The sequence below is a fragment of the Callionymus lyra genome, chromosome 12, assembly GCF_982586985.1.
Source record: "Callionymus lyra chromosome 12, fCalLyr1.hap1.1, whole genome shotgun sequence".
In the NCBI taxonomy this organism is placed as follows: Eukaryota; Metazoa; Chordata; class Actinopteri; order Syngnathiformes; family Callionymidae; genus Callionymus; species Callionymus lyra.
Genome location: NC_141829.1, coordinates 9,227,430 through 9,252,436, shown reverse-complemented (window position 1 = coordinate 9,252,436; position 25,007 = coordinate 9,227,430). Strand labels below are relative to the sequence as shown.

The following is a 25,007-nucleotide window of genomic DNA, read 5'->3' as shown; positions in this document are numbered from 1 at the left end:
CATTTGTTGTCTAAGAACCCGACAGAACTTTGGATCCACATTTTTTGGTGAGCCGAGAAGCTCCGGTTTTGATAATGCTACGTGGCCCTCTCAGAGGGAAGTAAAGTTTATACTTAAAACTAAAAGATTTAACGACAGATGGACTGAAAAATATAGACACAGAGCATCACTTTTCTTTCAAGATGTCCGCGTCGCCAACTAGAAGTTTAACGTAGCTGTTGCTATTTTAACACACAAGTGCTAACATTGTGTAGCTAACATTCGATTCAAGGAAATGTTTGGTAGAGCAGCCGATGGGCTGGAGGTCCTTCCAAATAATCTGGCCCTCGGGAAGTTGAAGTCGACTAGTATGTTCTCCCTGTGTTGCGGAGGTTTACTCCGGGCACTCCGGTTTCCTCCCACTGTCCAAAAAAATACAGAGGTTTATTGAGAACTTGGGGAAATTATCCGTAGGTATGTGTGTGTGTGTGAATGGTTGTCTGTCTTTGTGCCCCTTGCGACAGACTGGCGTCCTGTCCAGGGTGTCCCCTGCCTCTCGCCCAATGAAACTGGGATAGACTCCAGTCTCCCCGCGACCCCCACAAGGGATAAAGCGGTAGAAAATTAATGAATGAATAGACTTTCCACTCGTAGTCAAACACACCACCCAGTATCTAGTTAGTCTATCTAGTTAGATAGACAGATGGATGGATGGATGGATGGATGGATGGATGGATGGATGGATGGATGGATGGATGGATGTGCTATTATACTGTTTAATTATTTTTTTGGGGGGAAAAGTAGATGTATGATGTATGATGTGGGATGGATGGATGGATGGATGGATGGATGGATGGATGGATGGATGGATGGATGGATGGATGGATGGATGGATGGATGGATGGATGGATGGACGGACGGACGGATGGATGGATGGACGGACTTTATTAATCCCTTTGGAGTTCTAGAAATTGGGTACAACACAAAGAAAAGTATAGACGGTTAACATAGAATATAATACATCATACATCTACTTTTCCCCCCCAAAAAAGAATTAAACAGTATAATAGCACAAAGAAAGAGTCCCTGGGTCTATTAGTGTTGCATCATGGGAGGAGCATTCCTCATCATCCATGATGGACAGTAGTTTGTCCAGAGATCTTCTCTCTGCAACTGTCACCAGTGAGTCCAGCTTCATGTCAAACTACTGGTGTCGCCGTAAATTGAAGCCAAAAATATCTTCATCAGCTCATTATTTCCCGTTCTTTCCTCCTGACACTTCAGTCCGTTCTTCCTTCAGGTGGCCAGTTTGCTGGATAAACTTCACTCCACCAGACAACTGCTGCACCAGTCGTGGCACGTCAGGAAGCTGAAGCTGGATCAGTGTTTCCAGCTGCGGCTCTTCGAGCAGGACGCCGAGAAGGTCAGTAGGATCTCGCTCGCTGAAGTCTCCAGGTTCAGGTTTGTTCTTCTGAACGTGCAGATAGTTTCGCTTCAATTTTGTTTAACATCCATAATAAAACTGGATTATTTTATTTGGATTTAAAAGGCTTTGATTAAGAAAATATATTTGAATTTTTGGAATTCAAGTATCAAACTCTGCGTGTAACAAAATCATTCCATTCGAAAAAATATTCAACTTTTAAAGATTTAATTGTCTTTTTTATTTTAATTTAACCTCTCACTTTTTTGCATCAAATTATTTTAAAAAGAAACTATTTCAATGAAATAAATTCAAAGTTTTAACGTTTGAAATTCATTGTTATTATGTTATTTAATTATTATGTTATTTAATAAAATAATGCTATTAACTAAATTAAAATAATTATTCTCATTATATTTTATTACCCTTTTTATTGTTTTTGCATTATCCTTATTCTATATATTAATTTTTGTTTCATATTTCTATATTTTTGTTTCTATTGTACACTCAACTCAAGTTTCCCCACTGTGGGACAATAAAGGATTGACTTAACTTATCTTATCTTTAGGTTTCTTACTTTGCTGTTTATAGGCTGTAGAATCAGTCAGAATCAATATGCTATTGTTCAACGGCAGCTGGATGTAAGGGAGCATCTGGTAAACGGGTTCGACCTAGTCTTGCACAGTTCATCACCTACTTTCTCTTTTTGGCCTCAAGGGGCAACAGTGACGTCACTTTTGAGCAGCTTGTATGAACTGTTGATTTCCTTCTCAAAATATTTATTAAAGAAAAACGTCCTGCCGTCGTAAATAGTCATTAAACATCGATCATATTTTTTGTTTTGTAATGGAACCTCCTGAGGAGGCCGGTGAGTCCCGAAGCGCCGAGACAGAAGGGCGTCGTCCTCGTTCTCGGCTTCTCCGCAAGAAAAAGCCGTAAATATTTACAGTGAGTCGAAGCGACAGAATCAACAAAGGTTATTGTAGTCGGGGGAGGCGGGAGCGTGGAAACAGCTCAGCACTATGAACAGAACTGATGAGGTGTCGGTTTACAGAAAAAAAATGACGGTGCAGATTTCTTTGGTAACCATGGTAACCGCAGGGCACTGGATTTGTCATGTGACAAATAAATGTATATATAACTTATTTATATTTATAGAGCGCTTTTCAAGACCAGGGGTCACAAAGAACTTAAACAATCAAAACAATACTTAATAAAATATATACTTAAAAGGTCAAGACACCATCGAGACAAACACAGGAGTTCCAGAAAATCAGGGAAAAGCACAAATAAAAATGTCTTAAGATGTTTCTTGAAGGAGTCAGTAGATCATTAAACACAGAGATGGTTCCAAACCTTAGGAGCAACAGTCTGGAAGGATTTCTCTCCTCTGGTCCGGAAGCGTGTTCAGGAACCATCAGTAGATTCTGATCCACAGACCTCAGAGCCCGAGCTGCGATGTAAGTCTGGATCAGAATCTACTGATGGAAGGTCTGACCATGAATAAATCTGAAAGTCAGAACCAGAATTTTAAAGTTGATCCTGAAAGAAACTGGAAGCCGGTGAAGAGTTTCAAGGATCGGAGAAATGTGAGTTCTTCTACTAGAGCGGGTCAGAATTCTTGCTGCAGAGTTCTGTATCGACAGCACTTATTTCTTCACACATTTTGGCCGCGTTAAATACATCATCCACAAATAGCTCTTTATTTTCTCTGTATTTCCGTGTCCGCAGATGTTCGACTGGATCAGCCACAACAAGGAGTTATTCCTGCAGAGTCACACTGAGATCGGACGGGCCTACCAACACGCCGCCGAGCTGCAGACGCAACACAACCACTTCGCTATGAACTCCATGGTACACCTTTCAAAAAATTCACTCCCGTAAGCAAGACTCGGCGAAGAAGTCCTAACGAAAACCTTTTTCTCCAGAACGCCTACGTGAACATCAACAGGATCATGTCGGTGGCGAGCCGACTGGCCGAGGCGGGTCACTACGCCTCGACCCAGATCAAGCAGATCTCGACTCAGCTGGACCTGGACTGGAAGAGCTTTGCCGCGGCTCTCGACGAGCGATCCACCATCCTCGCCATGTCGTCCGTCTTCCACCAGAAGGCTGAGCAGGTGAGTGATGAAGACGTTGATTAAGACATTTTTATCTTCAGAATGTGGAGAAATGGTTCACCAAAGCTTGAGTTATTTAAGAGCTTATTTAGTTTCCAACCATTTCTGCAAAGTTTAAAGTCTGTTTAGGCTCTGCTGGGCACTGGTTCTCCGAGAATTTCATGATGAGGAGTTCATAGGAGTTGTAGTCAAGAGGTCGACCAGGAAAGACCAGGGAGTGTTTCAACAATTTCCAGATCAATCTTATGAAGAAAAAAAAACCAAGAAGAAGAGAATAGAAAATAATAGGCAAAAACAACTAGTTGAAGTGGTCCGGGGAAAACTGCCGAAATTATTTTAAAAACAAAAAAATGCAAAGTCAATATCAAATTTGGTTTTAAATATTTTATTGTCCCTTTAACATGTTAGCATTGACTGGGAGGCCCGAAAACAAATCTGTTTGAGGTATCCCTTGTGTTTCTGGGTCAAAGTGAATGACTTCTAGAAATACATATGCAGTGGTGGAGGTCATTGACCTTGACCCAGAGACAAAACAAGGGGTGCCACAAAGACATTTGTTTTGGGACTTTCGGGTCACCTTGACCCTGGGATAACGCAAGGGTTAGTTTGTCTGTCTTTTGTTGTAGTATTTAGATTAGATTAGATTAGATTAGATAGACTTTATTAATTCCTCTCTAGATCTTCTTTGGGAAATTGGGTTTCCAGTTCACAGCAGACGATATTTTCATAAAAAATGGAACAAGAACAAAGCGCAAAGGATGACAAAGTGCAAATTAGACATAGATCAAAAGAAATAACTCAAGGAAAAGGATCGATTGATTTTGCAATTCAAAGCCACATTGAGGTGTTTAACCAACATTTTCCAGATCAAGCCTGGGAAGAAAACAAAACCAAATAACAGAAAAAAAAAAAAGTAGGTAAATAATATAAACAATTGGCTGAAGTTGTCTGGGGAAAACCGTGTAAATTATTTTTAAAAGAAAATGCAAAGTCCATATAATTTGGTTCTACATTTTTTATTGTCCCATCAAAATGTTAGCATTGACCTAAAAGGATGCTAGCATTATTTTTCCAGCGGATTGCGTCAGATTCCGAACTAAAAGAAGGCCAAAAATGTCTGAGGACTTGTGACTTTTAAAACTTGTAACTTGCATCATATCAACAACACAATTATATGAATTTAAAAACACATCAAAACAAATGGACCGGTTTGTCCTTTTCCCACGTATCTCACAGTCCTGCCTTAAGTCCGCGTGATAAATCAACGTGGCAACATAATCCACGAGGATTCATATCTGGTGAAAAGTCTTTAATATACGATAAAGACATTTTAATAGACGCTGCAGACTAAACATTTTTCTCTCCGAAGAGCTTTTCCTCTGGCAAATGTTTATCTTTGCTAACAGCACGAGGAGGATTCCCTCGTAAAAAACAAAAAAAAAGGCTCTGTTCTGTCGTGTCTTCAGATCCTGGTCCCTGTCTTTGGTCCGTCTGAGAGCAGCATGTGTGAGCGAAGTGGTCTGATCGTATTAAATAGATCTGGAGGGTTGACTTGGGAGCAGAAGGGACTGGGTTTGATGCCCACTGAGCGAGGGAGTGGACCGAGAGGTAGGAAAAGGAGGGGCAGAGACAGATGGACCGGATCCACTTGGCGAGGACTTGCTCCCAGCAGGAGAACCCCCTCCTTCCAAAGATCTCTCAAGTTTTGAAACATGTTTCTAAGAAACTAGAGAAACAAAAAAAAAGTACAAGATGACAAAAAACAAGTGTTCATTACCTTATTTGGTTGTTGACGCCACTTTCTTTCTTATGGTTCCCTTCAAAGTCATCTCCGTCGCCTAGCAACTGCACCGCTCTACTGCAGCTTTTTAAACATATTATTGATGAACCTGGTACTTTAGACACAGTTTCAAAATGCACCTTTAAAATGAAAGAAGTTGTCGGACGTTAATCGAAGTCTCTAAATTAATCTTGAATCATTAAAGTCAGGAAATAATAAGTAACGTTCTAAGTAGTGATGGTCTGATGAAGCTTCATGAAACAGTGTTGTTTAGAGGTCAGTAGGTGGCACCATCAGTTTAAAAATGTTGTTTCATTAGAACAAAGTAAAATAGTACAGAGACGCCATCTAGTGGACTCTGAAAATAATTACACTGCTTCATGAAGCTTCATCAACACATCACTAGTTCTAAACTTGATGTTTAGAAAGTGCAAAACTATACTACATAAGGGGAAAGAAATGATCTCAATATCCTGAGATCAAAGGACAATGTAATGGAGCTTTGTTCAATCCAAACATAGACCAGATTCACCTGCAACTTCTGAGTAAAACAAATATTTTACAAGTTCTTACCAGTTTTATCAGTTCTCTGAGACAAAGAAGGAGTTTATTCAGTTAGTTTTTTGGGTGTTTTTAAATAAGAGTCTCAGTCACAACTAGGGGATTGGTTAGAAATAGCTGATAAGGTATCATGATACATTGCCTTCATTTTACAAAGGCTACTAAATAGCACTGAATATAGATGGATAGATTTCATTTAATAAGTAGATAAAATCTAAAGATCATAAAGCAGATAGTGACATCTAGTAGCCTTTTTTCAAGATGTAGACACTGATACATCATCAGCTGTTTCATGAAGCTTCATCAACCCATCACTAGTATTGACTATTTTTCTTTTTGCGATAACCGTTGTGTAGAGAGTGCGTAAACAAAAACCTTAATTGAAGTTTTATATATTAAAAAATGTAACAATAAAAAGAAAAGACATATTTTCAGAGTATACTAAAATTTAGTTTTATGTTCTTCCAGTCTTTTGGGGGCTGAATGTGTGTTTGCATTTCATATCCGATGCATAAATAAATGTTAAATGTTTGTATCGTTGCCAGGAAAAAAGAAAATCCCTTTAATATTATGTATATTTAAATTTCATGATGCAATTTAACTTCTAAACGGCAGCGGTCATGATGTCATCTGCCGCGAAAGGCACAATGAAATGCTGTGAGATGACTGAGGACAAGAGGATACAGTCAACTCCAGCAGCTTTTAAAGCTGATGTTTGGACATATTTTGGTTTCAAAACAAATGTTACGACTTCGTCAAGAGTCATGTGGTCTGTAAATTCTGCAACACCAGAGTCAAGTACTCGACAATACTACAAATATATCCTTGTTACTACAGTATCATAATATATCGCAATATATTGTATCCTGACCCGTATCGTATCTCCAGATTCTTTTCAATACACACACCTACTATCCGTCCCTACTCAGCACCATTGTTCCAGCAATATTGCTGACTTGTCTGGTCTGTCCTAGTTCCTGTCGGAGGTGGACGCCTGGTGTAAGGTGTGCAGTGAGGGGGGTCTGCCCACTGAGATGCAGGAGCTGGAGGTGGCCATCCATCGCCACCAGAGTCTCTACGAGCAGGTCACCCAGGCCTACACTGAGGTACATGCCCTTGGCTCGGTCTAGATCCATTTATTCTGTCTGACTTCCATCTGCAGGACGATATCTTGAATCCATTAACTTCTACCTGTCTGTGTGCAGGTGAGTCAGGATGGTAAAGCTCTGCTGGACGTCCTCCAGAGACCTCTGAGTCCAGGGAACTCCGAGTCACTGACGGCGACTGCAAACTACTCCAAAGCGGTCAGTGTCCATCCCATGATCATGGATCGATCAGACGCTGGTTTGATGTCATTTCAATAATTACTCTCTTGGATCTGAAGGTTCACTGTATCCTGGACGTGGTCCACGAAGTCCTGCACCACCAGAGACGCCTGGAGAACATCTGGCAGCACAGGAAGGTCCGACTGCACCAGAGACTCCAGCTGTGTGTGTTTCAACAGGACGTCCAGCAGGTACACAAACACACACCCACTGTTGTACTTCTGTGTGTACTTGTACTAATGGTTATACATGTATTATTATTTTACTTATCATGTTGTTTATTGTTTTGTTGTTTATTATTATGTTTCATTTATTATTGTCTTTGATATTATGTGTAATGTATGTTTTAATATAATTTATACTTATATAAATATATATATATATTTAATCTTTTATGTGTGACTACTCACATTTCTCCAGTGTTGGAAGAAAAAATTTACATTTTATCTTAATTTATCTTACCCTATATTCTCTTAACTTATTTAGCTTATTTTATCTTTACTTGTCTTACCTTAAAATCTCTTATCTTAACATATCTTATTTTTCTTAACTTATCTTTTCGTATCTTATTTTATCTTTACTTGTCTTACCTTATATTCCCTTTTCTGAACATATCTTATTTTATCTTAACTTAGATTTTCTTATCTAATTATATCTTAATTTACCTTACCTTATATTCTCCTATCTAAAGTTATCTTATTTTATCTAAACCTATCTTTTCGTAAACCAGAAGATTATAAAGATTGTTTTATTTGTTTTTCAATTGTTTTCAATTTTTTTTTCCAATTTTTTTCAATCCGAGAAAAGGAAAGAACAAGACAAACTTATAAAGTTAGACTTTTTTTTTTCTTATTCATGAATTAATATTTATATAGATTCATTATTTAACGCCCTTTACAAAATTATCTAAAAAATAAATAATCTTTACATCAGCAGAATATTTTATGTTAAAAAAAATCCACTTATAGCAGGAACATGTTTTCTTTTCTACCTCTTATTATTTTTTAAATGTCTTTTCAACCTTTATTTAAAACCGTTAGTGTACTTTATGAAAACACCTTTAAAGTAGCAAAGGTATCTTTTTCACAAATAAAATGTGAATAAAAAAAACATATTTTAAATGTAATTAACTGATATAAACTATAAAAACCCTCTTTAATATCCGAGCCTCTGGTTCTCGTGTGTCCTCTGCTGTGTGACGAAGTGACGACTGAGTCAAATCGACCTTGCTCACTGGAACTAATGACAATCATGCTCCTCGTTTGCGAGGAGACGGTTTCCATGGCGATCCGGCTTCACGAATCTGTAACTACCGATCAGAACTTTAGAGACAGATTAATGGTGGCTGGAGATTAACGTGATGCGATTCTAGAATAAAGAGTTCACAAATATAGAGAAAAAATGAAAGTAAATAAAAACTGTTTCGGCGTGTATCACCTACAGGCGAAGACGGGTATTGCATATGACTCATTCTAGTAACCAGGGGTGTAGAAACATTTAAGGAAAGACATTTTCTTTAACTATAACTGGCCATAACATTATGACCACATCTGTATGATGCAAAAGGAACACATAATTCACCATCCTCTAGTTCTCTCTGTACTTTTAGCATCTGTTTAAACCTTCAACAATAAATTGTCCCGTTCTTTCTGGACGAGGGATAATCTGCGGTAATCTGGGTGGAAGACAAACACTTTCAGCTAATACACAAGCAATCGTTTGAGCTTCCAAAAACTCACCGCAGAGCTTCATGTTCTACTCGCTGACAAGATTACATCTCCTGGAATTTCTCCCACTCACATTTCAGCTACTGTCGGCATGGTAACCCAAATATTCCTCCTGTGGTTGTAATGAGGTCATAATCCGCACAGGAGCCAGAGAAGCTCAGCTAAACACACGCGTTTACTTTTAAAAATCGAAGTAAAAAAAAAGAGGGTCGGGTATCAAACCGACGTCCTGCGGGAGAGACGGCGGGAGTTACGGCAGCCCGGTTACCGTGGAAACCGGAATGACGTGGAGAACCTCAGAGTTTAGCATTTTTTTGGGGCCGAATAAGATGATTCTTCAGTCGCTGAAAAGAACCAGGAGACTCGCAGTAAAAAGTCAGAAACACACTAAATATTAACACAAACTATCTCTGAATGGATGAAACAAAGTAACACAAACACCATTGAAGGCTCAAAAGTATTCACTCAGATATACTTCGTCACAAGTTAAGACCCATAAAACACACTATAACACAGGCTGACACACACTCTCACACACTTAGCATTTGCTCAACACATTACATTGCACACAAACTCATAACAAACTCCAAAAAACAAACAAAAATGATTGTGCATAAAGTGTGCGATTGTTTTCAGCGTCACCGACTGTAAGTCTGACCTACATTTTCCACCTTTTCATCGTCAAGGTTTTTGTCTTGTTTCTCTCCTGGTCTTTTTATCAAGAGACGATTACGCTGGTGTGTCATCACCCGAGATGATGATGAAAACGATGGTGACCCGTGTCTGGTTGTCTTGACAGGTGATGGACTGGATCGAGAACCACGGCGAGGCCTTCCTCAGCAAACACACCGGCGTCGGGAAGTCGCTGCACCGAGCCAGAGCTCTGCAGAAGAGACACGACGACTTCGAGGACGTGGCTCAGGTGAGCAGGTGTCTTCAGTCTTAGAGGTTTAATTGTTTTTTTATTAAAAAAAAAACTGGCTGATCTTTAAATATGAAGAAGTTACTGATAGCATTTTTTTGCTACGTGCTGTGGTTTTTCAAGAACCAGAACGAGGAACATTTGAGAGACTTTTTAACTTATTTTTCAAATTTTTAAACTTGAAAATTATTAATTATTCATTAATTATTAATTTATGTTTCTTACAATGTATCAGCACAACAGTCTACATTCTCAACTGTCACATGATTTTATGTGGCCTTCCATTCATAATTCTCCATTTTTGTTCAAAGTGGGATGTTTAAGGAATAAAAATGCAAAATTTTAATCGCATCATTTATATTTATTATTTATTTATATTGCTTTGATTATATAGTTAAGACGGAACAGATTTAAAATAAATTAAAAAACACTTTCAATTGGGAAAAAATGCCCAAAATTCAAAGTGTAACCACACAAAAATCCATATGTTATAAAAGAAAAATATATAAATTAAATTAGGAACAAAGACATTCAGAGAAAAATGCTAAAAGACCTACAAGAATTGACCTCAGTTGAGTTTGAGACCCCAGTGTTAGACCTTTATTGCTGATGCTACGACTAGATCATGAAAATACCGATGGGTTGATGAGGTTTCATGAAACAGTTGATCTTAGTAGTTGAACCAGTCCTTTTAAAAGTATGGTTTCATTGAATTAGTGGTTTATGGTCAAAGAATATAGAGCAGAGAGTGACATCTAGTGGCCTTTAAAATATGTATCACGATACCTGATCAGCTGTTTCATGAAACACCTAGTACCAACTGGCATATTTATTACGAGTTCATTGAGTAAACAAAGTGCTAAAATAGCTAATAAATAGTGATGTGTTGATGAAGCTTCATGAAACAACTGATGATGTATTCGGATGCTTTCAGTTTGAAAAAAAACAGGTTAAATTGAATTAGTAGATCAGAACAAAGATTATGAAGCAGAGAATGACATCTAAAGACACTGTATCATGATACCTCATAAGTTTTTCATGAGGCTTCATCAACACATCACTATTTATTAGCTTTATTTGCACTTTGTTGACACAATGAACTCAGGATAAACATGCTTGTTTGTAGTAGGTGTTTCATGAAACAGATGATGAGGTATCATGATACAGTGCCATCATTTTAAAAGCCCACTAGATGTCACTCTCTGTGTTACATTATTTAATCCGAAAAACACTACCATACTTTAAAACTGTTAGGGTTACTTACCGAGCTGACAATTACTAAAGTGTATCATGAAACCTCATCAACCCATCACTACTGATAAGGATATGAAGATTAGCTTCTTACATTTTATATTTAATTTTGGAATTAGCTAAATACATAAATCAATTCGAATAAAATGACATCACTCTATCTTTTGACTTTTCCCTTCACTCTAGTTAAATTATAGTACAAATGTTTTGTGAACTATAATCCTATAACTGTTATGTAATCTGATGTTTATACTCTGGATTAGGATTAACCTTCTTATGATCCACATTATTTGGGTCACCCCACGTCCCCCCCCTCCCCCCACCCTCTGTAGCGTACTTTACTACCCAAAACGAAATGATTATGTAGAAAATGTTCCTGTTATGCATGTTTGATGTTCAGATTATATTCCCCGGGAGTGTAGACCCATCTGTCGGAAGTGCTGGAATATTTCATGCTCAATTTCATATTAATGTGTCTCCGCCTCCAGAATGTGACTCCTTATGTTTTTTAATTTATTCACGGTATATCTTCTGAGAATCCGGTCTCTAGCACGACTCCTTTCTGTAACTCCTTACATGTCTCACTGGTTTCCCCAGAGTATGAAATCCAAAAAATATAAGGACTTTTCCTCATTGGTGTGGGGATTTTGATGTGAATCAGTTCCTGTTGTCATCCAGCTCAATCTGAACCCAAACAATAAACTGTAACAATATTTTTAAATACTAATCTTAATCCCTCAATTCCGTTGTAATTGAACAATTTGGTGAAACTTTTTATCTTGATTTAATTAAAAGGCAAGTTTTAATTTCAAACTCCAACCAGTAGAGGTCAACCTCCAGATTATATCCAACATTATTTACAGAAACAGGGGATTTGTTAAAATGTAGAATAATATACACTATAATATTTTTATTTATCAAAAGTTTACATATTATATTCAATAATACCTACTGTTTGATATTTTTAAGTGTTTTAGGAAACTATAAATGCACAGACAGACAGTGCATACGTCTTTTTACATATATATATATATATATTTAGAAAATTCTGTTAATAAAACAGCATTTACAATTACCCTTTTTTTTGGCTGCTAGTAATAATATTTGTAAAAGGTCTAAATTATAATAATACATTTCTTTACGATAAATAGTTGTAAAAAGAAAGATTTATTTTGGTGTTTTAATTGTATACTTTGTTTTATAATTTGTTTTCGCTTTTGGTCCTTCAGAGCCACCATAGCAGCAGCAGTGCTAGATGCTGTGATAGCAGAGCTAGCTGCTATGTTAGCCTTTTTATTGATGTTGTTGACACTAATAATACAATTAATTTAACTGTTTTTCCACTTTATATTACAGTTGTAACACTTTATAACTAACAATGTGCAACTTTAGCTTTTCTAGCTTTTTTTCTGAACTACTTTTGTCTAGTTTAGTTTGTTAGCAAATTAGCCATGTTAGCAATAATTGAATGTTTGATTATTTCGTTTTTTTCGATAGGATTTAAAAAATAAAAATAGATAAACAATATTGTAAAGGACCGATCAAGATATTTATCACTAAATAAATGCTGCGTGTAACTTTCATTTGGCTCTTAAACTATGTTTTGGTGAGTGATGCTGCGCGACATTGAGCTAATGTTGAGGATGTTGTTTCCTTCTTCCTCCTCAGAACACGTACACGAACGCTGACAAGCTGCTGGAGGCGGCGGAGCAGCTCGCCCAGACCGGAGAGTGCGACCCGGAGGAGATCTACAAGGCCGCCCGACACCTGGAGGTCCGGATACAGGACTTTGTGAGACGCGTGGAGCACAGGAAGCTGCTGCTGGACATGTCGGTGTCCTTCCACATGCACACCAAAGAGGTGAGACGACGATTCGTGTACTTTTACCTCAAGGTGAAACTAAAACCTCTTTCGGGTCCAAGTTGTGGTCCTGGATGGAGGAGCTCCAGAAGCAGCTGCTGGACGACGTCACCTGCGACTCGGTGGACTCGGTCCAGGCGCTGATCCAGCAGTTCCAGCAGCAGCAGACGGCCACGTTGGAGGCGACGCTCAACGTGATCAAGGAGGGAGAAGAACTGATGCAGCAGCTCAGGTCGGTGTCAGCCTAGATCTGGCTCTCGAGTGAAGGGGCTGAAGAATGTCTGTGACACAATCAGATGAGACTGTTTATTTCATTTAATTTATCGTTATCTTTGTACGTTACTTATTGTAAATGTAAGAAAGTAAGTAAGTAAAATTTATTTATATAGCGCTTTTCTAGACCAGGGTCACAAAGCGCTTAAACAATCAAAACAATACTCAGAAAAAAAAAGTACATACTTTAAAGGTCAAGATAAAACTGATAACACAACAGGAGTTCCAGAAAATCAAGGAAAAGCCTGAACAAATAGAAACGTCTTAAGATGTTTCTTAAAGGAGTCAGTAGATCCATCAAGCGTTCACATTATTGACTCTAACAATCTCTTGTTTATATATTTCCAGATTTTAAATACTTTTTTAAAAACACTTCATACAACCTTTAATTTTAATCTCCATTTTAGTTCCACTTTTATTTGAAAAATAATGTAATTTTCTAAAGAAATATATATCAGTGACATCACAATATTGAATCATTAATGTTATTTTTATTGTAATATAGTTTTTGTTTTTTTAGCGTTAAGTTATTTTTTTATTTATAATTAAATTCAATAATTTGTACCGTGTAATGTTGAATTTTAAAATTAAATAATTTAATTCAATCATTTGTTTTTCAAATGTTTACATTTATTTTGATTTAATAGTTGAATTTAAAACAATGTTATATTGAATTTAAAAGTCTGTGAAGGAGCAAATATTAGTTAAGCTATTAGTTAAGGGAAAAAAGTTGAATTATTGGAATTAGTTTTAAAAAATGCATTTATTTTGAAAATATTCAAAAGATCTAAATGGAAAAAAAGACTAGTTCAACCTTTACAAATAGTTGAATTCCATTATTTTATAAAAACAACTATGCAAATTAATTTATACAAATATTATTGTTTTTAATTAAATGCTTAAAAAATTAAAAGCGTTAAATCAACCATTCAACATTCTGACATCAAAGATAAACTTCTCTCATTTTCATCCCTATCTTTGAAGTGTTTGTTTCTTCTTCTGCAGAGACGCAGCCATGTCCACCAACAAGACTCCTCACTGCAGTTCCATCGCACACATCCAGGGGGTGCTGCAGCAGCTGGACGAGGCCCAGGGCCAGATGGAGGAACTGTTCCACGAAAGAAAGATAAAACTGGACATCTTCCTCCAGCTGCGCATCTTCGAACAGTACACCATAGAGGTGAGAAATCGCCAGGAATCCCCCCCGGGTTCCTCTCGATGGTGACGTTTTTTTTCCCTCCCAGGTGACGGCGGAGCTGGACGCCTGGAACGAGGACCTGTCCCGGCAGCTGAGCGACACCGGACGCTCGTCGGGGAGCACCAGCAGCACCGGCAGCAGCAGCTCGTCCGGCGGAGCCGAGGACATCGGTCTGGCCGAGCAGAGGTTGAAACGACACGCCGAGAGGAAGGCGGCGATGAACAACATGACCTTCGAAGTGATGCAGCAAGGTCAAGACCTCCACCAGTACATCATGGAGGTCCAGGCTTCAGGTAAGCCCTCCGAGGATCACTTTGATGTTTCCAGGTCCAAGACTTCTTTTTTCGTGTGCGTCAGGGATCGAGCTGACCGGGGAGAAGGACATGGACTTGGCCTCGCAGGTGCAGGAGCTGCTGGAGTTTCTCCACGAGAAGCAGCAGGAGGTGGAGCTGAACGCTCAGCACACACACACCAAGCTTGAGCAGAGTCTGCAACTGCGCCACCTTCAGGCGGAAGTGAAACAGGTAAGAATTAAAAATCCAGTGAGAATCTGTGCCAAAATAAAATTGTAAAGGTATGAAAACCTCATTAAGTTTCAGGATTGTAGGTTTGATTTAGTGTGTTTGTGACAATATATTTGGAAGTATATAAACGTTGTGAGAAAATTGAATGATTCATAGTTACACTTTAACTTTAATACTATTATTTTTTGTTTACGCATTCAATTGTTAAAAATAAATAAATTCGATACCTTCAATTGTAAACATGAAACACACGTATTTGTTATTAAATCATTTGTGTTTTTCAAGGTAGAATTCTCTTTTTAATATATAACTGAATTAACAAATTGAAATATTAAAAAAAAGAAAAGATTTCCCATAATTTTCTTAATTCAATTTATTAAATCTATTTCCTTTAAAATTTAATATAACAATGTTGTCACTGTTATTTCATCTTTTCAATATACAATAATTAAATTAAATTAAAATAAATGACTAATTCAATGGTAAAAAATAACAGCAAATTTTACTAAAAAATACAAAGTGTCAACATTTCAAATGTTAAATTCAACCTTTCAATACACAATAATTAAATTAAATTAAAATTAATTAATAATTAAATGGGTAAAAATAAAAGCAACATTTTAATAAAAAATATAAAGTGAAATATTGAAACATTTCAAATGTTAAATTCAACCTTTCAATATACAATAATTAAATTAAATTAAAATTAATTAATAATTCAATGGGTAAAAATAAAAGCAACATTTTAATAAAAAATATAAAGTGAAATATTGAAACATTTCAAATGTTAAATTCAACCTTTCAGTATACAATCATTTAATTTAAACAAATGAATTAATTTATTCATGTGGATTCCCTTTTACCTTTTAATATAGACATTATTTCATTTGATTATTCAAAAGACAATTCAATCGGAAAAAAAAAACAAAACAGAAACATATGAATAAAAAAAAAATCAAGTTTCAACATTTCAAATGTTACATTAAACTATTCAATATTGTGATGACACTGACGAAATAAAATAAAACCTCTAAACCATTGGCAAGAATCAGAAGTAAAGCACCTTCTTTTAGATGTTCATTGTGTTTCTTAGAGTTGACCTGAATAAATGTTTACGTGAATCCACTCATCAATACACGAGTCGCAGCTGCAGCAGATGGAAATATTAATAATTAACAAGGGTCGTTATAACAAACATCTCATTGACGCGTCCTGTGAGATGTTTGTCCCACTTCCTGTGACACCACAGATCAATACAACGTTCCTGGTCCGATCTCTTTGTGTCTGAGCTCGAACTTACAAATGAGGATTTAGGGAGAATAGTCTTTGAGGGATGAGGATCAGCAACCTCCGAATGTGAAGCTGATGTCGTCGAAGAGGATCCTTTTTTATATCTTCTGTATTCTCTGAATTGATTATTATGTTGTTTTAATTTTCTTCGACTACTTATGTTAGTGATGGCTTGTTAAGGCCTCATAAAGAAACACAAGGGATAAAACAATTACATTTGTTTTCGGGCCTTTGGGTCACCTTGACCCGGAGATAACAGAAGGGGTGTAATGCTGATATATTGCGACACTGTATCAATTATTATTAATTTTTGTATTTTAATATTATATATTTATCAATAATATTTAGGTTATTAATGAGTATATGTGTATCCAAAATATTGTGTATAAAATAAAAATAATTCCATTTCTTATTTACAATGAAATATTCACAACTTTTGTTCATTTTTGCCATTAAACCTACGGCCACTAGATGGCAGCAGTCCTTACGTCCTCCACAGCTAAAGTTACAATAAAATCCAGATTTTGATGATGACTGAGGACGAGAGGATACAGTCAACTCCGGCAGCTTTTAAAGCTGATGTTTCGACATATTTTAGTTTCAAAACAAATGAAAGCAGTTACGACTTTGTCAAGAGTCATGTGGTCTGTAAATACTACAACACCAGAGTCAAATACTGGACAATACTACACATATATCACCACACTCTTGACAATACACACCTACATAATAAGAACAAATGATCTCACGTTGTGTTTAACATGAAAACCTGCAAAATAAAAGATTTGTGATGATGAGTAAAAGGTAAACAGACGAAGAGCAAAAATGAACACAAACAAAGGAGGGAAAAAAAGACACAGCGTTGCCATGTGTTGTTATTAACTTGTTTGTTTGTTTTGTTTGCACCTTCAGGTGCTCGGCTGGATTCGTAACGGAGAGTCAATGTTGAACGCCAGCATGGTGAACGCCAGCTCTCTATCGGAGGCTGAGCAGCTGCAGAGGGAACATGAACAGTTCCAGATGGCAATAGAGGTACACACACACACACACACACACCTACACACACACACACACACACCTACACACACGCACACAGATGAGCGCTAATTATCGCTGCAGAAACTCACTGTATTTTAACTCCCACAATAATTATTCCAGCGTGCTGCAGGTTTGAATAGGAGCAGATGGCTACACACATTACAAACACACACACACACCTACACACACACACACACACACACACACACACACACACTGACGCACACACACACCCTTTCTCATCATCGGGCAACTCAAAAATCATTGCATTCGTCGACTCTATAGTGTTCCAGATGTTGACACATGCATTCATTTTCGTATCAATTGTGTTCATTTCAGTTTAAAAATCACAAAAACAGATTTTCTTAATCTGCTCCTCATCTAGAAAGAATTCATGACAGTGGTTATTCTTACATGTTATGAGCTGGTAACCTGGGCTAATGACTTCTCTTTACCTGGATAGTTGATGTTTTATGTGCTGATGAGGTGTCATGACACAGTGTCTTTATCTTGGAAGTCCACTAGATGGTGCTCTCCTCTTTATAGTCATGATGTTTGGTCATTTTTGTGTTGCAATTATACTCCATGCCGCTAGATGGCAGCAGTCATTAAGTCCACTGCAGCTAAAGAAACATTAAAATCTTGCGAGATGACTGAGGACGAGAGGATACGGTCGACTCCAGCAGCTTTTAAAGCTGATGTTTGGACTTATTTTTGGTTTTAAAACAAATGAAAGCAGTTACGACTTCTTCAAGAGTCATGTGGTCTGTAAATTTTGCAATGACTGAGGACGAGAGGATACAGTGGACTCAAGCAGCTTTTAAAGCTGATGTTTGGACTTATTTTTGGTTTTAAAACAAATGAAAGCAGTTACGACTTCTTCAAGAGTCATGTGGTCTGTAAATTCTGCAACCCCAGAGTTAAGTACTCAACAATACTACACATATATACTTGTTACTACAGTATCACTATATCTATGTCACTGTATCACGATATTATCCTCAGATTCTTGACAACACACACCCCTAGATGTGACCGTCAAGTCCAACTAAACTCCCAATTTCTGCCTCCGTCAGTCTCTGTTCCACGCCAACTCCCTCCAGAAGACCCACCAGAGCGCCCTGCAGGTCCAGCAGAAAGCCGAGGTAAAACCACCGCCGCCGTTGCTCCAAGAACGTGTCGTGATCCACTCTTGCATCCTCCTCAGATGATGCTCCAGGCCGGCCACTACGACCCGGAGGCCATCAGGAACTGCGCGGAGAAGGTGGCGGTCCACTGGCAGCAGCTGATGCTGAAGATGGAGGACCGGCTGAAGCTGGTCAACGCCTCGGTGGCTTTTTACAAGACGTCCGAGCAGGTTTGGATGGAGAGAGAGAGGGTATGAAGGGTGTGAGAGGATGTGGGTCACAGGTGTGTCCGGGGTTCAGGTGTGCAGCGTTCTGGAGAGTCTGGAGCAGGAGTACCGGCGGGACGAGGACTGGTGCGGGAGCCACGACAAGCTGGGAACGCCTGCAGACAGCGACCATCTCCTGCCTCTGATCAGCAAACACCTGGAGCAGAAGGAGGCGTTTCTCAAGGTCGGAATCACCTCCTGCTCTGAGTTGATGTTTTATCAGTTTATCATGGAGTGTTTCCGTGCGGCAGGCCTGCACTCTGGCCCGGAGGAACGCAGAGGTTTTCCTCAAGTACATCCACAGGAACAACGTGAGCATGTCGGGGGCCGACAGTCACGCCCGAGGACCGGAGACGCAGGTCAAAGGTGAGTACAAGGTCACTCAGGGGCCGACGATTGACTTTCACGAGGGACTAATATGTACATAGTTTTATTGATGGAAGAATATCAGTGCCAGTAAAATTTAACATTTTGAATGTGGAAGACATTTTTTGGAATAATTAAATTAAATATTTTGTATAGTGAAACATTGAATTCTTTTTTTTATATAATTTAATTTAAAATGAATATTCTCAGAATGAACAAACCATTTTTACACATAGAGTTTGATATTCTAATTCAACTAATACACTATAAATGATATATATTCGTTATATTTTTATTCATACCTTTTTTAATTCAATATAAAATTCAATATGTATTTATTTTGTTAATATATGAATTTCAGTTCCAGTTAATAAAAAAGGAAATTCTCATTTTACAGATTATTTAATTCAATATTCAATAAAAAACGAATTAAACCATTCTTTATACAAATTATTAAATCACATTTTTAAATATTATTTTAAATTATTTAATTGAAAATAAAATCAAATAAAAAGTTTCAAAATTTAAAATGTTAAATTTAACTATTTATTGCACTGATATACTTCCATAAATAAGTATCAACAGTTGTATCTTCTTTGTACAAAAGTAACCAAATTAAAAATGCGATTAGAGAAAGTAAATATAAATAAATATAAATGCTTTGTTTGTGAAGTTTAAATTGTCATTTAAGCTTGTTTAGTGTTTTAATGTGTGTTGGCAGATAAAAAGTTTGTTGCATAAAAACACCTACAGATCTGAGCAAAAGTCAATCCACATGTGGCCCTTAAAGTGTATAAATGTGGCCCTCGTTGGATCAAAGTAACAAAATGAAAGTTTGATTTTGGACATTTTCTTTAAATTATCTTCATCAATAACTTGTTTATTGTTATTTGTTTATTAGGGGTTTTTTTATTAAGTGCCTTCATATCAAAGTTCAATGTTTTGTCCATAGTTGTGGTTCTAAGTCCATCGATAATCTTTCGATAAAGTCTTAAAACAATGACAGACTGTCCAATGACACACAACTCTTTGTGTTATTTTTACTTGTAAGTTGTGTTTTGTTACGTTTTCTCGTCCACCACTGACTGGTCTAAACGTATTACAGACACTAGCTTTCAGTGGAACTTGTGAGGTTCTCCACTGATGTTGTGTGTGTGTGTGTGCGTGTGTGTGCGTGTGTGTGTTTGTGCAGCTATACTGAACGAGCTGCTGCAGAGAGAAAACCGAGTTCTTCACTTCTGGACGCTAAAGAAACGACGTCTGGACCAGTGTCAACACTTCCTGATGTTCGAGCGCAGCGCCAAGCAGGTATGGATGTAGTGTGTGTGAGTGTGTGTGTGTCTATGAGTGTGTTTTATGATTTAAGGTAAGCGGTGCCTGCATATAAACGTCCGTGTAGCAGAAAGCTTTGATCAGACGTCTGGTTCTTGACTCTGCGTGTGTGTGTGTGTGTGTGTGTGTGTGTGTGTGTGCAGGTGATGGACTGGATCCAGGAGACAGGTGATGTGTACCTGGCCACACACACCTCACCTGGTGACAGCAGCAAAGAAACTCAGCAGCTGCTCAACGACCACCATCAGTTCAGACTCAGTGCCAAGGTGTGTTTCTGTCCTTATATATATATGTGTTATTGTTAAAGCTGATGTTTTTTTGTTTTTTTCCATTTTCTTTTGTGAATGTGTATAAATGTATTATTGCCATCAGAATATTGAATGGTTGGTTTGAATTACATTTTGTTTTGTAATAATTGTATTAATAAATAGTTTGATAGTCTAATTCAAATCATTTAAATATTTTATATTCCTTCTTTCACATAGAATTTTTTTCTAAATGTAATATGTTGTAGTTTGTAGCCTTCTGAATACAATGTAAAAATTTAGGTATGATGATTCTACGTCGTCACATGATCGTCTATGGGACACATGATTAGCTGAAAGTTAAAGTAGCTCAGTACTCTTCTGGTATTGTCTGCTGGTACTATAATACAAAAATTATATATTTAATTTAAAGAAAAATAAACTAATATTTAATTTAGAACATTTATTTCTGAATTATTGGAATTAGAATTTTAAACTCTATGTGTAAAAAGTTTATTTATTTATTTATAAATTAAATTATTCAAAACAAAAATCAAAACAGATTCAACCTTTTAATATATATGTTATTTAATTGAATTATAAAAGGAATATTCAATTATTAAAAAGGAAATGTGATGCTTAAAACAAATAACATTTAAAAAAATGATTGTGTTGGTTTTGTTTAGTGATGAAGCTTCATGAAGCAGTGTCATTATTTTCAGAGTCCACTAGATGGCGTCTCTGCACTATTTTCCTTTGTTTTAAACTACTGTTCTAATGAAACATCATTTGGTAACTGATGGCGCCACCTACTGACCTCTAACCAACATGACTCTGTTTCATGAAGCTTCATCGACACATCACTAGTTTTGTGTATCTGTTGTGTTGCGTTTGTTCAAATAAAAACTGAAAGGACGAAGAATAAATGAAGGCAAAAGTTGTGTTTCTCTCACAGCAAACGAAGGAGAAGGTGAAGCTGCTCATTCAACTCGCCGACAACCTGGTGGAGAAAGGCCACGCCCACGTGTCCGAGCTCAAGCGATGGGTCAGCACCGTAGACCGACGGTACCGGGACTTCTCCCTGCGCATGGCCAAGTACCAGGAGAGTCTGGAGAGGAGTCTGGGAGTCTGCTCGGAGGTTTGTCGAGTTTGTTTTCAAATTGTGCGACTGTGTTCTACAAACCCGTGGTCCGTCCTTGTCCTGCAGGACAACAAAGATCTGGAGCTGGACATCATCCCTGCCAGTCTGACGGCCGCCGAAGACCCGGAGGTGAAGCTGCGAGACCCCAACCACGAAGTGAATGAAGAGAAGAGGAAGTCGGCCCGGAAGAAAGAGTGAGTCGCGCATGGAATGTGTTATTACTGAAGGACAAAATAATTTCTCCTCCGGTGGATCAATAAAGGATCTATCGATCTATTTTTCCTCCACGGCTCCCTCTGCTGACGGTTTTTGTATCTGCGGCATTACCTCATCAAAATGTTTGAAAAAACACTTTTGTTTTTTAATTTAAGAAATGTTTTTTTTAAATATATTATATTTAATTAAATAATTAATAATTAATTTCGTAGGTAATATTTTGCATTTCTTTTTGTTTGTTTTTCTTTATTAATTTACAGAATTTCTTTTAAAATGAATCCTTGAAAGAAAATCAAAGTGAACTACGGCGTCTAAACCATCATATATTGGTTAATAATCGGTGCAATGTTATATTTTTTAACAAGAGGTTTTAATATTTGATGGATTTTTCAACCTCTCTTTAATAAATTATTATTCAATACAAAAAAAAAGTTGCTTTAATCAAAAATAAATATTTTCCATTTTTAAAAAGTTGCTTCATGAAAAAAATGTTGGACTTCACAGCAATTTCACTTTAATAAAAAAATAAATAATAATTTTCAGGGGATAAGATAATAATAATTCATAATACTGCTTAATAATAAATAAATTACTCAAAGGAAAACAGTTTTAATAGATATAAAAGGGTTATAATTCATTTTATTAGTTTTTTATTAATTCTTATACTTTTTTAATTGAAACTATTTTTTTTTATTTAAGCATAATTTTTTTTTTTTTTATTGATTTAATCATTAACAAAAAACATTTTAACGATCAAAGTAAGTCAACATTTCTGTGCTGGTTTTGTTTTATTTTGTGGTGCAAAGTGTGTTTTCTGTTATTAATTTGAGTGCATTTCTCCCTCAGGTTCATCATGGCTGAGCTGCTGCAGACGGAGAAGACTTACGTCAAAGATCTGCAGGAGTGTCTGGAGGTTTTTAAGTCTCTCATCCTTAAACATGACGTCAAAAAAACGTATTTTAATACGTTACATCTTCACAAACATGGACACAAAAGTCACTCTAACACACAAAGAGCCACGTGTACACATGTACACACACGCCCACACACAACACACAAATAAATGAGGTAAAAAAAATACACATAGAAGAGAAAAATGAACACACAAACAAATACACAAATAAATTCAATCAGAACTGCTGAACACAGTCATTAAAATGTATAAAAAAAACTCATTTTAATGCACACATACGTCAACACATGTATAAATACACACACAATATACGATACAGAAACAATGAAAATCCAAAAAGTTTGTTGTAGAGAATCACACCGGTCAACACATTACACATTAAAGATGTATAAACAAACACAAACGTAGAAAATAATACACAAAAAAAGGGACAAAAGCACCTGTAAAGAGACGCACAAACGTAAACACTTCAACACACAGGTTTAATCCGACGTGAACACAAATACAGGAAGTGAGCTAGAGGAGCAAACGCACAACAGAAAACATTGTGTGTCCTCAAGTAACCGTGTGTGTTTGTGTCAGACGTACCTGTGGGAGATGACCAGCGGAGTCGAGGAGTTACCTCCAGGCATCGGCAACAAGGAGAACATCATCTTCGGAAACATGCAGCAGATCTACGACTTCCACAGCAAGTGAGTGAACGTCGTCACCTCGGATGACTGCAGGACCTCGTGAGGCAGAAGCTGCTGCTCTGTCGTCAAACGTCTACAAGTAGAATTTATTCCTCGGGGTTTCGGCTATTTTAAGCCTCAAGTCTGCATCAGACGTCACGCTTTGAATCCGAATCCTCAGAAGTCGTTCAGTCGGAGGAATCACAAGCTATTTTTTCCTTTCTTGTTGTTGAAAAGATGTGGAGGACGAGTCAGTGAAGGTGAACACGGCGGAGAAAAGTTCCAGTCATTTTGAATAACTTGGAAATAATGCAACTTGATAACAAATTATATTTTAGCTTTTGAGTTTTTTGTTTGGGAATTGATCGTGAATAGCTTCATTTTCTTTGGTCGTTGGGAAAATCTTTAGATCCACAAATTAGTGCAAAAGACACACTTTTTTTTTCTATAAAAGTAAGACACAAAAAGTCCAAAAAGAGTACAAAAATGTAGGACACCATAAGTCAAGATTGTCTTAAAAAGTAAGTGACAAAAAGTACAAATTAAGTCCGAAAATCTAGGAAATGAAAGTCCAAATTAAGTTAAAAAAAAGTAAGACAATCATTAATCAAAAGGAAGTCCGAAAAAGTAAGACACACGAAAATGTGCAAATGAAATCCAAAGACCTCGGAAATAAAAATTTAAGTAAAGAGAAAGAAAAAAGCAAGACAAAAAGTCCAAATGAAGTCCCAAATATGTAGGACATGAAAAGTCAAAATTAAATAAAAAAAGTAAGACAAAAAGGTCCAAATTAAGTAAAAAAACTGAGACAAAAAGGTCCAAATTAAGTAAAAAAAAGTGAGAGAAAAAAGTCCAAATTAAGTTTTATAAAGCAAGACAAACATAAGTCAGAAGAAAGACCTAAAAAGAGACACGAAAATGTGCAAATGAAATCCAAAAACTTTGGAAATAAAAAGTCCAAATAAAGTTAAAAAAAAAAAAAGCAGGACATAAAGAGTCAAAATGTGTCCCAAAAACATGCAACATTTTTGGAAATAAGATCAAGAGCAGCTTTATCAGTTTTGGACATGGAATTTTCCGTGTTTGTGGACGTTTTTTATAAACAATATTTACAAAATTAAAACAAAAATAATAATAATAAACACACAGTGATGAAGAATAGTGATGACAAGTATTTTTTAAAGTCAAAACATGATTTTAAAAAAAGGCTAATTGAACTGAAATAAGAAGAAAGTAAATTATTGTATTGTCTGGTATATGGATGTGGAGCTTAGAATGCTATTAAAATAAAGATTAAAGATCAAATAAAGTTTAAAAAAAATCATGATACTGGGTTGAAAGTAATTTAGGAAATGTCCACTTTAAACAGTTTAATGAAAAATAACATTAAACATTTTAATTTTAAAGTAACAATGATTAAAAATTTGATATTATAATAATAATTGTGGATGTGTTTTGC

General features: G+C 36.7%; 1 protein-coding gene across 2 annotated transcripts in view; it reads left to right on the top strand.

Moving 5' to 3' along the window:
- kalrna (kalirin RhoGEF kinase a) overlaps nt 1-25,007 on the top strand; it is a 129,195-nt gene that overhangs the window by 49,365 nt on the left and 54,823 nt on the right. For both annotated transcript variants that reach the window (XM_087803518.1, XM_087803520.1), the window contains 23 exons: nt 1,280-1,402; nt 3,134-3,256; nt 3,331-3,522; nt 6,838-6,969; nt 7,069-7,167; nt 7,248-7,379; nt 9,715-9,837; nt 12,757-12,948; nt 13,011-13,180; nt 14,227-14,401; nt 14,466-14,712; nt 14,777-14,943; nt 17,146-17,265; nt 18,348-18,416; nt 18,479-18,628; nt 18,699-18,848; nt 18,916-19,030; nt 20,223-20,338; nt 20,506-20,628; nt 21,563-21,745; nt 21,815-21,942; nt 22,811-22,877; nt 23,460-23,569. In XM_087803518.1, the coding sequence (XP_087659644.1) occupies nt 1,280-1,402; nt 3,134-3,256; nt 3,331-3,522; nt 6,838-6,969; nt 7,069-7,167; nt 7,248-7,379; nt 9,715-9,837; nt 12,757-12,948; nt 13,011-13,180; nt 14,227-14,401; nt 14,466-14,712; nt 14,777-14,943; nt 17,146-17,265; nt 18,348-18,416; nt 18,479-18,628; nt 18,699-18,848; nt 18,916-19,030; nt 20,223-20,338; nt 20,506-20,628; nt 21,563-21,745; nt 21,815-21,942; nt 22,811-22,877; nt 23,460-23,569 (3,206 nt within the window). The remainder of the gene's footprint in view (nt 1-1,279; nt 1,403-3,133; nt 3,257-3,330; nt 3,523-6,837; nt 6,970-7,068; nt 7,168-7,247; nt 7,380-9,714; nt 9,838-12,756; nt 12,949-13,010; nt 13,181-14,226; nt 14,402-14,465; nt 14,713-14,776; nt 14,944-17,145; nt 17,266-18,347; nt 18,417-18,478; nt 18,629-18,698; nt 18,849-18,915; nt 19,031-20,222; nt 20,339-20,505; nt 20,629-21,562; nt 21,746-21,814; nt 21,943-22,810; nt 22,878-23,459; nt 23,570-25,007) is intronic.